Source organism: Cherax quadricarinatus, chromosome 43, assembly GCF_038502225.1.
Source record: "Cherax quadricarinatus isolate ZL_2023a chromosome 43, ASM3850222v1, whole genome shotgun sequence".
In the NCBI taxonomy this organism is placed as follows: domain Eukaryota; kingdom Metazoa; phylum Arthropoda; class Malacostraca; order Decapoda; family Parastacidae; genus Cherax; species Cherax quadricarinatus.
This window is the reverse complement of record NC_091334.1, coordinates 8,597,028-8,614,757: the sequence shown is the minus strand read 5'-3', so window position 1 is coordinate 8,614,757 and position 17,730 is coordinate 8,597,028. Positions and strand designations below refer to the sequence as shown.

The following is a 17,730-nucleotide window of genomic DNA, read 5'->3' as shown; positions in this document are numbered from 1 at the left end:
ATTTTTATTCTCACAAAAAATAGAAGATTTATGTTATGCAGACTACTGCATTCATGTAGAAATGGCATAGAAATGGTATAAATAATATCAGGGCACTTGTGAAAGAATATTACACTCACCAGTTGATGTGTATTGGACGCGTGGCATGATTTGTTTACCTTTGAACTTTGGCAAAAATCGAACATTTCTGCTACTGTGAACTCAATTTCAAGGTACTTTTCATTGTGAAACCAATCAAAATCATCTCAATTTCCATAATATGTCTTCCATTCTATAAAATGAGACCAGGAAAACTAGAATACAAGCATAAATAGCATACGAAAATACACTGCAAAGTCGCTGTTTAAAACCAAAAAACACAGTCGGAGTTTTTTTTTTCTCATTATGCACTGTGTGCTGCAGGATTTTTTTTTTATACCATGCACACTGACCACACAGACCCATTCTTTCATATGTAGGCCTACCAGCTTTCTCTCGCTAGATTTGAAGGTGCTAGATTTTATGCATACTAGTGCGGCACCAACCCTGGCATGCAAGCCATACTAGTACGGGACCAACCCTGAAAGGGTTAAAAAGAAAAACTTTTGTTTTTCTTTTTGGGCCACCCTGCCTTGGCGGGATACGGCTGGTTTGTTGAAAAAAAAAAATTAGCTTTATTTACAGAAAGCAAAGTCAGGGTATTTTTCCAGAATGGTTTGTAATATACCACTGTGGATAAAATACTTTGACATATCTTGAACATTTCTGAGCGAGTTGTCTCTGAATTCATTAATTTTATCGCATTCCAATATATAATGACGCAAGGTGTGACATAGTCCATTAGCAAAGTTTACATTTTATTTGGTCTACACCTAGTGGTGGTAATTTAACCTTCCAAAGATACTTGTAACCCAGCCGGAGCACACGGTAGCAACATCTAACAGTCTGCTTATTTTGTTGGATGCACCATAGACACGTGGCTCCTCCTGTATGATAGAATGATGAAAGATGGACTGACTGGTGTCAATCTCCCTCGGTCTTAAGTCAATAAAGTTCAGTTGAAGTTCTTTTCATATTATTGTTCTCAGATTGCTAACTGACAAGCCAAGATTGTAATCTACTCTCTCTTTGAAAGCATATAACTTAGTCAATTCATCAGTTCTATCATGCATCTGAAGACCAATGTGAGAAGCTCTTGATATTGTTTTTCCTTTCAAAAAGTCTCCTGGCTGATCATGCCAATATTTTGGTGGTTTAACAGTAGACATGCATAGACAACACCAAGAATCCTAAACATTCAGTATGACACACTGAAATATGCAGTACAGTATGCTACACTAAGTATCCTTAACATACAGTAAGCTAACTCAAAAATCCTAACCCTACAATATTGTACACTAAACATCTGAAACAAATAATTGGCCACACCAACCACCTTAAACATACAATAGGCTACACGAAGCATGCTAAAGAGGTTAAACTAAGCATTCTAAACTACCATACAACAGGCTACACCATGCATCAAGGATAGGCAGTGATTCCTTTTTTTGGGCAGGTGCAGAAGAGATGAAGTATAAGTTTTGATAAATGATGATACAAAACTTGATAATAGCTGCAGACAATTCACAAATATGTTCACAACACAGGAAAACAGGTCTAAGGCAAGCACGATTGTTAGTTAGTGAGAAAACAATCATTTATGGCAAAAATGCACATCTTATGAAAATTAAACATCAAATAATGATGTAAAAATGGGAAAACTGTTAACAAAAGCTTTCTGCAATCACTAAGGATGATTTATCAGTACCCTGAGGAAATATCAGAAAAATGAGCAGAGATCAAATTTAGCTTAGGCCCAAGCTTGAAGCTGTATGGGAAATATAAAAGAAAAATAATGAGGAGCTTAGTGAGACAGGTGTCACTAGAATAAATGGTTATCATTGAAGACTGGCTAATGCAAGGTTATATACATTTATGAAATATATTTTTTAGATGGATGTAATCTTGTGTTGTCCAGTCTTTACTACTGTACAGTACTGAGCTTTCATTCTGGTGGCATCTTTGCCACTAGCCTCTCGTCCATTTTTCTTATACATTTCTCACAATGCCTTAAGCTTCAGTCTAAGCTAAGAGTGATGCTTGCATATTTTTCCTGGTATTTCCTCATAGCACTGATGAAGAATATTAAGTGACTACAAAAAACCTTTTGCCAATCATTTTCATATTTGTGTTAGTGTTTTGATACTTATGGTTTGCTTATGAATAATTTCTGAATTTAAATTGGTATTTCTGCCTGCCAATTAACTATTGAATGCCTAGCTGGGGAAAAAATCAAGAAATCCTTTTCTTTACCACAGATTAGTTTAGTCACCTGGTCAGTGCACCAGTACCAGATGCCAGAGATGGTGATGCCGAAGATAATGCCTGTCCATGGCAGGTCTGATTCCCCGGGCTTAATGGATCTGAAGAAGTGCATGGCGTAGGATGGAGGCTCCCCACAGTTAGTGGTATTATCTCGGAGTGAGTATCTGGTCTTGCTAGGTATGGTGTAGAAATAGTCCTCCACTAGGGCATCGTACCCACCCACCTCATAGAAGGCTTCACAACCCAAGGACAGAGGTGTTAGTATGGCTAATAAGAACACTAAGGAGAAACATTAATTATTTGGATGATGGGGTATGATAAAGTGCAAGGCATGTATGTGTTGAAGTGATGTATTCAGCATTTTAAAGTTTTGAATGGCTTCATTCTATTACTGTAGATTAAAACAGAGCTTCTTTATAGTTACATTGCTAGCATACAAAATATGCATAGATACATTGATGTTTAGCAAAATCTTCTGTTGGGCTACATTGCTAATGAAATCTTTCACAGGGGTATGTCATACTATTTAGGTGAAGCTTGCACTTGTGGCTTAGCCAAATGTGAATTCATTATTGCAATAATTCAATGAAAATCAATCTGAATACACAGTAATAAATAATTCTAAGATAAGGCTGACCTAAGATACAGTATGTTGGTTGGGATTATGCCATCCTGCAAATTTAGCTTTTATATAAAATAACAATACTGGTGAATTAAACAAATTACAGGGGTGCTTGTAAACATAATAGCCATTGAAGATGCAAAATTAACAGAAACTATAACAAAAATGATATTTTGAGTTGAGTCGAGTATCTAGCAATGAGAAACTAGGAAGGGAAGGAAGGAATAAGTAGAAATTTGAGGAACTGACCAGGATACAAACCTAGGCAGTAGTATAAAGACATCAAAGTGGCCTGGTGGCAAAAGCTCTCACTTCACACGATGAGGGTTCGGGTTCAATTTCCGACAAAGGCTGGAAACATTGGGCATGTTTCCTTACACCGGTTGTCCATGTTCACCCATCAGCAATAATGGGTACCTGGGTACATGTATTAGTCGGCCAGTGTGGGTCACATCCTGGGAGGAAATTGACCTAATTTGCCCAAAATGCTCTGCATAACAAGCAGCTTTCTAGTAGTGTGCCATTGATGTCAGTTAGGCCTGTATACCATGTACTTGTAAAAATAAAGATCTTATTATTATATTATTAGATGTGCTAAAAGCCATCAAGGATGTTGCCAGGAGAGCACCCTGCATGAAGACAAAACTACATATATGTACTAACAAACTCTAACTGGGAGGAGATAGACTGGGAACTCCATGAAAAACCAAGTTGATGAAGTACTCCATCTACCAGCATGTACAAGACATGTTAAGAGAAAGAGTAGGAACCATTAAGACTGGATCTGGTTTTTATATCAAATATGGCAGATATAGAGAAAATACACTTACTTTATGGAAGCCAGTGAGAGTAAGTGACTACACATCTTGGTCTTTGACTACCTAGTGAAAATAAACCTTATATGGAAGGAAAAGAGAGTAAAGCCAGACAACCAGACCAGGAATTACATGAGGTTGAAAGTTTTCCTTAACAAAGTATAGTGGGAAGGAGAAATTGAAGGAAAGGTAAACAATGTGATGGTGAAGTACTTATCTGGGAAGTGCTGAGAAGAGAAATTTATACCACATAAGAAGTGTCAATGGTAGGAATTTATATTTTATTTATTATTTTTATTAACACATCAGCCATCTCCCACCAAGGCAGGGTAGTCCGAAAAAGAAAAACTTTCATGATCATTCACTCCATCACTGTCTTGCCAGAGGTGCGCTTACACTACAGTTATAAAACTGCAACATTAACACCCCTCCTTCAGAGTGCAGACATTGTACTTCCCATCTCCAGAACTCAAGTCCAGCCTGCCTGTTTCCCTGAATGTCTTCACGTTACCTTTCTCACACTCCAACAGCATGTCATGCGCAGGAATAGAGTATGGAAAACTATGGAAAGAGGAAGATGGCAGAAAACAAAGAAGTGAGCATTGCCAGGAATGAATACTCAAGGGCAAGGAAAAAAAACAGGCCATTTTAAACATTTGTAAGGACAAGGGTCAGTTCAGAACCAAAACAGTTATATAGCCACACCAGAAGGAAAAAACCATTAATTATCAAATACAGTAATAATGTCATGGGGAGAATTTACTGTTAATGACAAGGTCTGCAAGAAACTGGACAAACACTGGAACGACAATGTACAGTAGACCAACAGTAACTGGAAAATGCTCTCGTATCAGGGAAAGACTGAGGAAACCTATGATGAACTGATGCTCCAGAAGCAATAGTACCTGATAATGTTTGTCCATGGGTTTGCTAATGAGAAAAGAAGCACTGTTTGAGCCTTATCAAAAATCTTTAACAAGACCTTGATGTAACACATAGTATAGTACCATACACATTGCCCCAGGCACAACTAGTCAAAAAATGGTTTTTACGAACCTTAACACAATCATTCAGTACTCTATATAAGCATATGACAGGTCTATAAAAGAGTACAAGATAATCAGAGGCCTTGATAGAGCAGACAGAGACAGACTGTTTGAAAGGCAGTGATTGGGAAGAAGACAGAAAACATAGAAGACAAAAAATGTGTTATAGGGATGTTAAGCAGTTCTTCAGCCTTAGGGTGGTCATAAAGTGAAATACCTGTAACTTAGACAAGATGGTGGAAGCAACACCATTCATAGCCTTAAGGATAATTATGACAGGGTCCATAAGAAAAGAAATTAATGAATCCAGCTGTATGCAGTTAGGCAAGACCAGAAGCTGAGACTCTTAACCGTATAACCATAGGTAGATAAGTAAATGCATGCCAGTACTCACTCATGCCCATGAGGATGAAGGCACCAACAAGCATAATGATGGTCTGCACAAAATCTGTCCAGATGACAGCTGTGAGTCCTCCTGTGATGGTGAAGATGGAAGCTATGGCCAACAGGATCAAGATGCTAATATACATCCACTCCTCACTGTTCTTGTTCAGTGTCTGCTGGATGAACAATGCTCCCGCATACAGATCAGCCTGCAACACACATCACATATGTTATACAAGTCCAGTAACTAGAAGACAGAGAACTCAAATTCTCAACAAAAATTTACAAGAATCAATACACATCTGTCTTTAGGAGACTAGAATTTGAAATAATATCATACAAAAATGGCTTGAAAGTTTGAGCTGGAAACAACTGATTAATTGCCTTATTTGTGTTGGGAAACTTAGAGCTAGGAATAACAAGTAAATCCTTCAATGAGGTGCCATAATGCTGTTGAAGAGCTACTCATTCAAGCTGTTGGAGCTACCCTCCCCTTCCTTAGATCAAGCCTGTTTTGACTCATTCCCCAGGTGCTGCATGACTCCTGTGGGTTTATCATTTCTTCACAAATATAATTCTACCATAATAGTCATATACTACAAACTTACAGATATTTTGGTGAAGATGGAGAGGAGGAGAGCAAGACAGGAGAGGTAGACTCTGATCCGCTGGCCCCCAAATCTTTCCCTTAGGTATTCTGGCATAGTGTACACACCCGAGCTCATGTACACCGGCGTGAACACCCAACCCAGTAACATCAGCACATAAACTGCCTAAAAGTGTGAAGAACACATTTACATTAGATTAACCATGCATGAACACCCAACCTAGTAATATAAGCATGTAAACTTACTGAAAGTTTAAGCAACATATGCTATGCTTATTAGATTAAATACTCCTGAACAGCACCAACATAAATGTCCAACTCAATAAAAACCGCTTCTAAATATCATGGAGTAATAAACATTATATTTACATTAGACCCTTCAAGAGGGTTTTGTAATGCTGTTGAAGGATTCTAGATCTAAGGAATTTTAGGATCAAACCTAATTACCTTCTATTACTTAAGTGCTGTACAAACTTGCACGGTTTATTGCTTCTCATATTTTTATTGAATTATAAAATAATTTCTCCAAATTCATGGGAAGGATTCTGTTCCTAGCAGTCCAACGAACTAGAAATTGCAAATAATACAAAATTAAGTTTGCACAATAAATTTTGTTTCATATTTGTGTTTATTTTGAGTTTTGGATATACATGTATCTCTGAAACATACCACTCTAATCTAGTTAATGTTAACATTCATAAAAAATAAAGAAAATCAAGACATTTGGGCTTGGAACAGCTATTGAGCAAAATAAATGTTGGATACATGTAACTGAATTTGCTTGCTAACTGCTCATTGGTAAAAAAAAAGTTTAGTAATCAAAACCCACAAATAAGGAACCCTATGAATTAGCCTGGTCACCATAGGGATTATACAGTGCTTGTGTGTGTGTGGGGGGGTGGGGAACAATGAAAGGCATTCAGGTTTAATACAGGGAATTGGAGCAGATCAAGAGCCCCTCACCAGCATCAAGGAACCTTCCATGAGGGGCTCTGTATGTAAGAAAAACATACAGATGTTAACATGTTTAGAGGTAGATATCTTTTTTTCAAATCTCTGGTGAGATGCTATCTGGTTATTTTCATTAACATTGGATGGCATATGACTCTGACTGCAATTTGTAAAATATAATTTTGTTTATAGATTCATTAGTAGTAACCAGTGGGACTGAAGTGGTGCTCTTCAAACATTACCAAAATAAGTGGCCCTTCAGAAATAATGCTAAACTCCGCCCTGCTAGTTAGGAACTGTCTGATAGGATTTGCTTTAATAGTTCATTGGATTCTAAAAAAGAGGCTAGGAAGGCTGATAATTATGGCAGTGTGAGATGTTGTAATAAAGTTGGTAGAATTACCAATAAAATGTAAGGCAAAAAACACATGACACTAGAGACATTTTACTGCAGCAATGTTTTACACTCCAGGCGTTTTGTCAAACAAACACCAAGAGCTTGACAAAGCTCCTGTGCACTTAAATGTTGCTGTAGTAAAATGTTTCATTAGTTACACGTGTGTCCTTTAATCAAATAGTGTAGAAGTAGAAGGTTGTATGTATTCCCAGTTCACTCTGTCTTACTGGAAGTTTAGCTTTCACTCCCTGCATAATATAAAACAGAATCAGACTTACAATTAGTTCGAAAGCGGCGATGCCAATACCTGAGGCTGCTCCTGACCCCGCTAGTCCTATGAAGTGACCTGACCCAATGTTACTGGCGAAGAGTGATGCACCCACCTGTGAAAGGAGTAGCGGTTAGTGTGGGTAGAGGCATCAATGTGTGCAGGATCATCAGTGAGCAGGAGTATTAATGTCTGCAAGTGCAAGTGTGTCAATGTGGGCAGAAACAAAAGTGTGGGCAGGAGCATATGTCAGGCCATGGGCATCATTGTGGGTGTGGAAGATTAGTGGATATTGGACATCAGTGTGGATGTGGAACTGCTGTCCGGGCATAGGACATCAGCATTGGCATGGGATATTAATGTGGGCATAGGCAGTATTGTTGAAGATTGAAGCATTTTTGTTGTATATAACTAACTGGTTGATGAAAGACTCTTGATCCAAAGAACTGCTGCTACCTTCCTTTTCTTTGGATCATTCCTGATCACATTCCTGGCCCGGTGGCCCAGTGGCTAAAAGCTCCCGCTTCACACACGGAGGGCCCGGGTTCGATTCCCGGCGGGTGGAAACATTTCGACACGTTTCCTTACACCTGTTGTCCTGTTCACCTAGCAGCAAATAGGTACCTGGGTGTTAGTCGACTGGTGTGGGTCGCATCCTGGGGGACAAGATTAAGGACCCCAATGGAAATAAGTTAGACAGTCTTCGATGACGCACTGACTTTCTTGGGTTATCCTGGGTGGCTAACCCTCCGGGGTTAAAAATCCGAACGAAATCTTATCTCATTCCAAAGGCATTATGCCCCTACGGGTTAGTGCTTCCGATGAATACAATTTTATTATTATTATTGTTACAGGATTACAGGAGATAATTATGATTTTATTAGCCACCTCAAGGGGTAATGATGATTTTTTTTTAATTAGCACTTCTTGAGAGGCATAGACTGATCAAAGAATAGATAAACAGATAGAATGATAGATATACTTACTGGTATCCACTGCATGTTGCGGGAGGCCAGGAAGTAGCCGGAAACACTGCCTCTTTTAGTTTTCCATGACGACTGTGAAGGTGAATGTAAAATTAATTACCTCATCACCACCTGTGACTATAACCCTCATCACCACTCATGAATATAACAATCATTACCACCCATGAATATAATCACTAGCACCCATGATTATAACCCTCTTCACCACCCATGAATATAACCCTCATCACCACCCATAATTGTAACCCTCATCACCACCCATGAATATAACCATCATCACCATCCATAACTGTAACCCTCATCACCACCCATGAATATAATAATCCCCATCACCCATAAATATAATCCCCATCACCCAGGAATATAATCCCCATCACCCATGAATATAATAATCCCCATCACCCATGAATATAATCCCCATCACCCATGAATATAATCCCCATCACCCATGAATATAATCCCCATCCCCACCCAGCACAAAGCAGTCCACCCCGTTAAAATTAAGATATCACAAGATGTGATGATGTCTTCCACTTCCACACAACACAGATGGATCCTAGGATCACCTGGTGTTGCATGATCGTTACTGAATTTACTAATTTACTGCGACCTTGATGGAAGAGCGACAGTGACTCAATTATTTAACCTTTGAAGGTCTGGTGTTGAGTCTGCCAATATGCACGTGTGAAGAAGCCGGATCATCAACTCTCAGCAGCCCACAGCAAACATGCAAGTCGCCGGGTAATTATATATTACTTCCTTACTTACCCTGCTAATCTGCACCTGACTTAAGGAACTTGTCAAGTTCCTTCCTCAAGACAGCTAGGGGTTTGGTTTGTTAAAGACACAGATCACATTGATGTCAGGAAGTATTTTTTTTTCATTCTCAGGGTGGCTGGGAGGTGGAATGATCTCGACAAAGAAGTAGTGGAGGCATAGTTTTCATAGCAGGTACGATAGGGCTCATGGTGGGAGGCTAGGAGGGAGTGAATCTGGCTAGAAGCAGAGAGGCTAGGCCAGAAACTAAGACCCGATCCTTGCCCCTCCCATCCCCACACACACAAACAGGCTGTTTTGTAACCTAAAACCATGCCATGAGACTACCTGGCTTATTTCCATTGGGTTCGTTAACCCACTTCCCCCAGGATGCGATCCACACCAGTTGGCTAGCACCCGGGTACCTATTTACTGTTAGGTAACCGGTAAGGACATAAGCCCGATGTAAGGATATAAGCGCAGTGTTTCCACTCGTCTGGGAATCAGGTTCGGCCCCTCAGTGTGTGAACTGAAGCCGCTTTTGCTTTACATCCTTGCCCCTCAAGGAAGGTTCCTTGATGTTGGTGAGGGGCTCTTGATTTAGGGAATTGGATCTGTGCTCCAGTTCCCCGAATTAAGCCTGAATGCCTTCCACATCCCCCTAGGCGCTGTATAATCCTCCGGGTTTAGCGCTTCCCCATTGATTATAATAATAATAATTTACATCCTTGACTTTGAAGATGGATTTGAGGACTGATTCTTGGGAAGTATGATGATAAATTAGACACATGTGCAACTCTTGGGTATCTTTATTGAGGAAACGTTTCGCCACACAGTGGCTTCATCAGTCCATACATAGGAGAAACTTGAAGAACAGGAGGAGAATGAGGTAATCAGTCCCTCAACCTTGAGTCGATGTGTTCAGTCCATCAAGATTGATGGACTGAACACATCGACTCAAGGTTGAGGGACTGATTACCTCATTCTCCTCCTGTTCTTCAAGTTTCTCCTATGTATGGACTGATGAAGCCACTGTGTGGCGAAACGTTTCCTCAATAAAGATACCCAAGAGTTGCACATGTGTCTAATTTATCAACATGTCGGTTCTCTGAACCATTCATCTACAAACTTGGGAAGTATCTATAGGTACGTAAATCTCAAGTCCAGGCTTTGAATATATTTTCCATACCAAGCTACTGCACATAGATGTAAACTTTATGTAGCTCTCAAAAATATTTTGATACTGCACAAACTCTGATGATGATGCCTCTAGTACTCCTCACAGCCACTCCTAATAATAATTCCTCTCCCTCTAGCTACCCCGTTCCCCGGCACCCTTCCCTGCCCGGCTGCGCTGTATGACCCTTGTAGGTTTAGCGTTTCTTTTTTATACTAATAATAATAATAATAATAATAAAATATTTTGAAGAGTGCGATTTTTTGCAAACCAAAAATTGAAAAGGTGTATTTAAAATTTAATAGCACGTGCTATTTAATTTTACATATACTTTTCAATAGCATTTACCAAAAATATAACATAATATACAGGAGATTTATAAGAGCTTACTACACTACACATGCTTTAAAAATTGCATTGATGGTACAAAGATGTTTGATGTAAAATGCAAAAGGTTTGAGGGACACATTACCTACTTTTCTTCGTAAATTTGGGACTTTTTAATTCGAACATTTTTATAAAGAATTTAAATAAATTTGATGCATGGTCTTTCATGTTGAGATCCATATTGATTATTCTTCACGTTGTTCCTGCCATATATTTAATATTACCCTCCCTGATACGGTCTAACACTGGCTGTGGATTTTTTTTACATAATTTTCTAAATGTAGAACATTTAAATATAATATAAAAATTGTGTATTAAAATGTGATGCTATATGGAACCTTCGAGAAATTTAAATGAAGTGACGCCAGGGAGGGACGCCATATTGAATCTAATGTGTGAACACTGGATTGAGGTCAATTTGGAGTTTTCGGCCTGAATTTGTAATTAGGAACCCGTGTTAATGTCCCCTGCTAAAGAATTGGGACAGGAAATTTGCGGGACCTCAAGAATTACGTGTGGATGGCAGAAGATAGAGGAGCATCACTCACAGGGAAGTACACCATTAGTCCTTGCATTTAGATCTCTAGCTGGCCAATGTAGGGTGTAGGTGTTAGGCAGGTGTTGTGTGATCCATCTACAGTAATTAAATAGTAAGTGTTAGTACTAATTATATTTTGTGTACTCAGCAAGTCAAGTCACATACAGTCCACAGCTTTAATTTACCAGAGTAGCTGGTTTTAATATTATAATTATTAATTTAATGTCAGGTCTAGCTTTTTGTGAGTGGTAGGGAGTGGGCAATAAGGGAGTTACAGTTCAGTGAGCTGCTGTGATTTAAGTCCCACTTACCTCACCCAAATTACTTGCAGGTAATCAGGTAATGCCCTGTAATAGCGCAAAAAATGCGTGCTAAAGGAATAACAGGAAAAGTCGGTCGATGGATCTATAATTTCCTCACTAACAGAACAGAGAGTAGTAGTCAGACACTGCAACACATGGCATCTTGGTACAGAAAACACCTTGGACAAGCTTTTCAAGTGAGAAGGGTTGGATCTGAGAGGGACATGACCTCTCAGTGGTCACATTCTCACTACTACTACCACTACTCTGCACCTCTCCTTCCGACAGTATTAAAGTCTCCGCACTGTCGCTTGATCTTCAGATAGTTCCTGACTATGGAACTGAACTTCTCCAGGCCGAGGGACTGACAACCTCAAATTCTACGACTACAAGGGTGATGGACTGATTACATCGTCTTCACATCTCTACTGTTCCTGCCTATTTTCTGTATTCGACTGAAGAAGCCTACTGTGTAGGCGAAACGTTTCGGAATAAAGTTGTCTAACTGTTGCATATGTGTCTTACCTAACAACCTAACAACAGAGAGTAGTAGTCAACAGAGTAAAGTCCGAGGCAGGCACGGTGAAAAGCTCTGTTCCACAAGGCACAGTACTCGCTCCCATCTTGTTCCTCATCCTCATATCTGACATAGACAAGGATGTCAGCCACAGCACCGTGTCTTCCTTTGCAGATGACACCCGAATCTGCATGACAGTGTCTTCCATTGCAGACACTGCAAGGCTCCAGGCGGACATCAACCAAATCTTTCAGTGGGCTGCAGAAAACAATATGAAGTTCAACGATAAGAAATTTCAATTACTCAGATATGGTAAACACGAGGAAATTAAATCTTCATCAGAGTACAAAACAAATTCTGGCCACAAAATAGAGCGAAACACCAACGTCAAAGACCTGGGAGTGATCATATCGGAGGATCTCACCTTCAAGGACCATAACATTGTATAAGAACATAAGAACATAAGAAAGGAGGAACACTGCAGCAGGCCTGTTGGCCCATACTAGGCAGGTCCTTTACAATTCATCCCACTAACAAACATTTGACCAACCCAATTTTCAATGCCACCCAAGAAACAAGCTCCGATGTGCAAGTCCCTCTCAAATCCAACCCCTCCCACTCATGTACTTATCCAACCTAAATTTGAAACTACCCAAAGTCCTAGCCTCAATAACCCAACTAGGTAGACTGTTCCACTCATCAACTACCCTATTTCCAAACCAATACTTTCCTATGTCCTTTCTAAATCTAAACTTATCTAATTTAAATCCATTACTGCGGGTTCTCTCTTGGAGAGATATCCTCAAGACCTTGTTAATATCCCCTTTATTAATACCTATCTTCCACTTATACACTTCGATCAGGTCTCCCCTCATTCTTCGTCTAACAAGTGAATGTAACTTAAGAGTCTTCAATCTTTCTTCATAAGGAAGATTTCTAATGCTATGTATTAATTTAGTCATCCTACGCTGAATGTTTTCTAAGGAATTTATGTCCATTCTGTAGTATGGAGTGTTAGGTAAGACACATATGCAACAGTTAGGTATCTTTATTTCGAAACGTTTCGCCTACACAGTAGGCTTCTTCAGTCGAGTACAGAAAAGTTGATAGAAGCAGAAGATACTTGAAGACGATGTAATCAGTCCATCACCCTTAAAGTTTTGAGGTGGTCAGTCCCTCAGTGTGGAGAAGAGCATTGTTCCATTGTCTGAAACAATATTGTTTCAGACAATGGAACAATGCTCTTCTCCACACTGAGGGACTGACCACCTCAAAACTTTAAGGGTGATGGACTGATTACATCGTCTTCAAGTATCTTCTGCTTCTATCAACTTTTCTGTACTCGACTGAAGAAGCCTACTGTGTAGGCGAAACGTTTCGAAATAAAGATACCTAACTGTTGCATATGTGTCTTACCTAACAATCTGTCGGTATTTTATACCATTTTAATGTTCATTCTGTAGTATGGAGACCAGAATTGAGCTGCATAATCTAGGTGAGGCCTTACTAATGATGTATAAAGCTGCAGTATGACCTCTGGACTTCTGTTGCTTACACTTCTTGATATAAATCCCAGTAATCTATTTGCCTTATTACGTACGCTTAGGCATTGCTGTCTTGGTTTAAGGTTGCTGCTTACCATAACCCCCAAGTCCTTTTCGCAATCTGTATGGCTAAGTTCTACATTATTTAACTTATAAGTGCTAGGGTTATGGACACTCCCGAGCTTCAGAACCTTGCATTTATCTACATTGAACTGCATCTGCCACTTTTCTGACCAAGAGTAGAGTTTGTCTAAATCCTCCTGAAGTTCCCTAACATCTACGTTTGAATCAATTATCCTACCTATCTTCGTGTCATCGGCGAATTTGCTCATATCACTAGCAATTCCTTCATCAAGATCATTGATATATATTATAAACAACAACGGGCCCAAGACTGATCCCTGTGGAACGCCACTTGTTACTGATCCCCACTCGGATTTCAATCGCATCTGCTAGAAAAATGACAGGATGGATAATGAGAACCTTCAAAACTAGGGAGGCCAAGCCCATGATGACACTCTTCAGGTCACTTGTTCTATCTAGGCTGGAATATTGCTGCACACTAACAGCACCTTTCAAGGCAGGTAAAATTGCTGACCTAGAAAATGTACAGAGAACCTTCACAGCGCGCATAACGGAGATAAAACACCTCAATTACTGGGAGCGCTTGAGGTTCCTAAAACTGTATTCCCTGGAACGCAGGCGGGAGAGATACATGATTATATACACCTGGAAAATCCTAGAGGGACTAGTACCGAACTTGCACACGAAAATCACTCACTACGAAAGCAAAAGACTTGGCAGACGATGCAACATACCCCCAATGAAAAGCAGGGGTGTCACTAGCACGTCAAGAGACCATACAATAAGTGTCAGGGGCCCGAGACTGTTCAACTGCCTCCCAGCATACATAAGGGGGATTACCAACAGACCCCTGGCAGTCTTCAAGCTGGCACTGGACAAGCACCTCAAGTCGGTTCCTGACCAGCCGGGCTGTGGCTCGTACGTTGGTTTGCGTGCAGCCAGCAGTAACAGCCTGGTTAATCAGGCTCTGATCCATCAGGAGGCCTGGTCACAGACCGGGCCGCGGGGGCGTTGACCCCCGGAACTCTCCAGGTAAGCTTCCTGCAGGTAATTTACTCACATAATAATAATAATAATAATAATAATAATAATAATAATAATAATAATAATAATAATAATAATAATTTCATACTCGTATTGTGATAATTCATTTCGTGTCTCCTTACATATTCGTGATATATTCGTTAGTATCAGGCTGTGTTGATACTAACCCTCGCCTCTTTGTTATCCTGAGTGTCGACTCTTCTCCAGCCGCCTGCTTCACGAAATGCTCTGTATTATTATTATAATCAAGGAAATTTATAGGGGAGGTGGAATTTGAAGAAAGACGTAGGCTACAAGTACCTCTACTAAATTAGTGCTGTTTCTTTCTTAAACTACTTTTATTACTCCATCGCCATTACTTTTATTACTCTACTTTCATAACTTTCATTACTCCACACGCAGCTGTGTACCTGTAGTTGTACTTCTGGTTACCACTAGTTCTGTTATGACTCTCATAACCAAGATATGACAAGTGGGCATGGATCAGGGGAGGTGGATTACAAGGGGGAGTGGGAGAAAGGTGAGTTGTGGGCTGTGGTAGGGAAAAGTGGTAGAGAAGGATGCAGGTGAAGATTTAATTAGGATGGGATAGGGCGAAGTGGAGGGGAGGGACAGGTCCGAGTAGGAAGTGGAAAAGGTATTATAGGGGTGAGGTGAGGAATAATGCTAGGTTTTGGGGTCTGGTGGTGGAGGGAGGGGGTTATTGTGGACTTGTGTATTGAGGTTTGGGTGGGGGGAAGGGGTGAGGAAGGTGCATGTAAAGGTGACAGTCACCAGGTGGGAGGGATTGCTACTTTGGAAACATTGGTCAAGCATTGCTATGACACTGAATGTTGTTGGGTAGATACATTGGGCGTGTTTCTTTACACAGGTTGTCTATGTTCACCCGTCAGTATTATTATTATTATTATAATCAAGGGGAAGTGCTAAACCCGTAGGATTATACAGCGCTTGGGGAGGGGGATGTGGAAGGCATTCAGGCTTAATTTGGGGAACTGGAGCACAGATCCAATTCCCTAAATCAAGAGCCCCTCACCAACATCAAGGAACCTTCCCTGAGGGGCACCCGTCAGTAAATTGGGTACTTAGAGTGTTAATCGACTGTTGTGGGTCGCATCCTGGGACAAAACTGACCTGATTTGCCCGAAATGCTCTGAATAACAAGCGGCTTTCTGTATAGTAGTATGTCATTGATGTCAGCTAGGACTGTATACCTTGCACATGTACTTGTAGAAAATAAAGATATTATTACTATTATTATTATTATTATTATTATTATTATATGGAAGTCAGGCTAAGTGTTAGTAGTTTCATATATTGTGCTATACTGATTATGTATGATTTTAGCAGTTTGCTCATCGTAGGTTATCTGCCAAGTGCACATTTTTAAGTGTTTACCTGGAGAGAGTTTCGGGGGTCAACGCCCCCGCGGCCCGGTCTGTGACCAGGCCTCCTGGTGGATCAGCGCCTGATCAACCAGGCTGTTGCTGCTGGCTGCACGCAAACCAACGTACGAGCCACAGCCCGGCTGATCAGGAACTGACTTTAGTTGTGTGAATATTTAGATGTTTGTTGTTTGGGTGTTTAATAACTAGGTTACTATGTACCAGGTGTGTGTTGTTAGCATTTTTATTAACCAGGTTACTACGAGTATATACCAGTTAAGATACTCGGGCATCCATGATGAATATGAACACATTCTAAAGTGTGAGATGGATATTAGATATAAATGTACGTTTTGTGGCAGATGTAGATGTATGTTCTGGCAGGTGTAGATTTGTCTTTGGAAGTTCTAGCTATGTGTATGTTTGACAAGTGTAGATCTGTGTGTTCCGGTAGAGAAGGGGGTGAAAGAGTATTATTTTCACAAGGACACTCGTATCTACAAATAGACTAACTAGTTTCTAGTTTTATTGTTCGTCTATGATTCAGATTTGAAATATCATGCATACGAAGATTCCTATGGAAAATTTTCTAGGGTGCTTACCTGTATGTACCTCAACATTATATACATACCAGTAATCTCATTGGGAGACAATCATATTGTTTACCGTAGTCACCCCGTGTAGACATGTGAGAAAACTTAACCACCCCTGGTCGCACCAAGTGGTCCCCTCGACCTCACAATCTTATCCATATCTATCCGAGACCAGTATGGATTGGGTAGCACCCACAAGTACGGTGCTACTAATTAATTGTGGACTGTATAGATTATATTAGTTTAGCTGAATGAAGGGGAGGGGGGTAGGATACACCTGGATACATCCATCAAGGAAAACATTTGTACATAATCCCACCACTTACCAGATGTTCTCTGGTGATCACTTGAGGTAGCTGGATCACTCATAACCTATCTAATTATAACATAACACTACTGGCCAGCATAAGTTTGTTATAACTAGAAGGGTTACTTAACTGTGGGTGATTGATACTCCTTATTTCTTCCATTCACCATCTCAGTTTCGATGTCCTGCTACACCGACACGGTTCTCATTCCGGCAGGACGAGGTATCCGTCGGTTTGTCCCGGTTAGAAGTCGTGATTCTATAAATCTCCATTATCCCCGGTACGAGAGTCACACGTTCACTCGGAGCAAGGCGCTCTATTTCACATCCCGCATTCTCTTAACTCAATGTTATTATCACTGATTACATTACCATTCACAAGACGATTTAACGTCTCATAACTATTACACAAATTAGAGGTCACTCCATTGAGATCTGAGGCCGATGAGCGAGGATTAACACACGGGTATGTCCCCTGGACACTCACCCTGGTCGTGCACCTGCCACCCGCTCCTACTCTTATCACCCATTTTACCACTCTACCACCGTGGTCCCGTAAATCACGTTCCCTCACTCTCCACCAGGAACAGTTACGACACTTCTTATTATGAAATGGGGCCTATATTAATCCTTAGGCCGCCGTGAATGTCAATTTCGTGGTTCCATGCTTTCTCCGC

The 17,730-nt window shown here is 40.3% G+C and overlaps 1 protein-coding gene across 1 annotated transcript in view; it reads right to left on the bottom strand.

The window, feature by feature from the left end:
* Positions 1–8,629, bottom strand: part of LOC128694116 (sodium/glucose cotransporter 1-like) — a 44,363-nt gene extending 35,734 nt beyond the window's left edge. Inside the window, exons 1-5 of the mRNA XM_070093564.1 lie at positions 8,420–8,629; positions 7,444–7,548; positions 5,819–5,983; positions 5,221–5,419; positions 2,351–2,577 (exon numbers count right to left, since the gene is read on the bottom strand). Of these exons, the coding sequence (XP_069949665.1) occupies positions 2,351–2,577; positions 5,221–5,419; positions 5,819–5,983; positions 7,444–7,548; positions 8,420–8,434 (711 nt within the window). The 5' untranslated portion in view covers positions 8,435–8,629. The remainder of the gene's footprint in view (positions 1–2,350; positions 2,578–5,220; positions 5,420–5,818; positions 5,984–7,443; positions 7,549–8,419) is intronic.
* Positions 8,630–17,730: the final 9,101 nt, after the last annotated feature.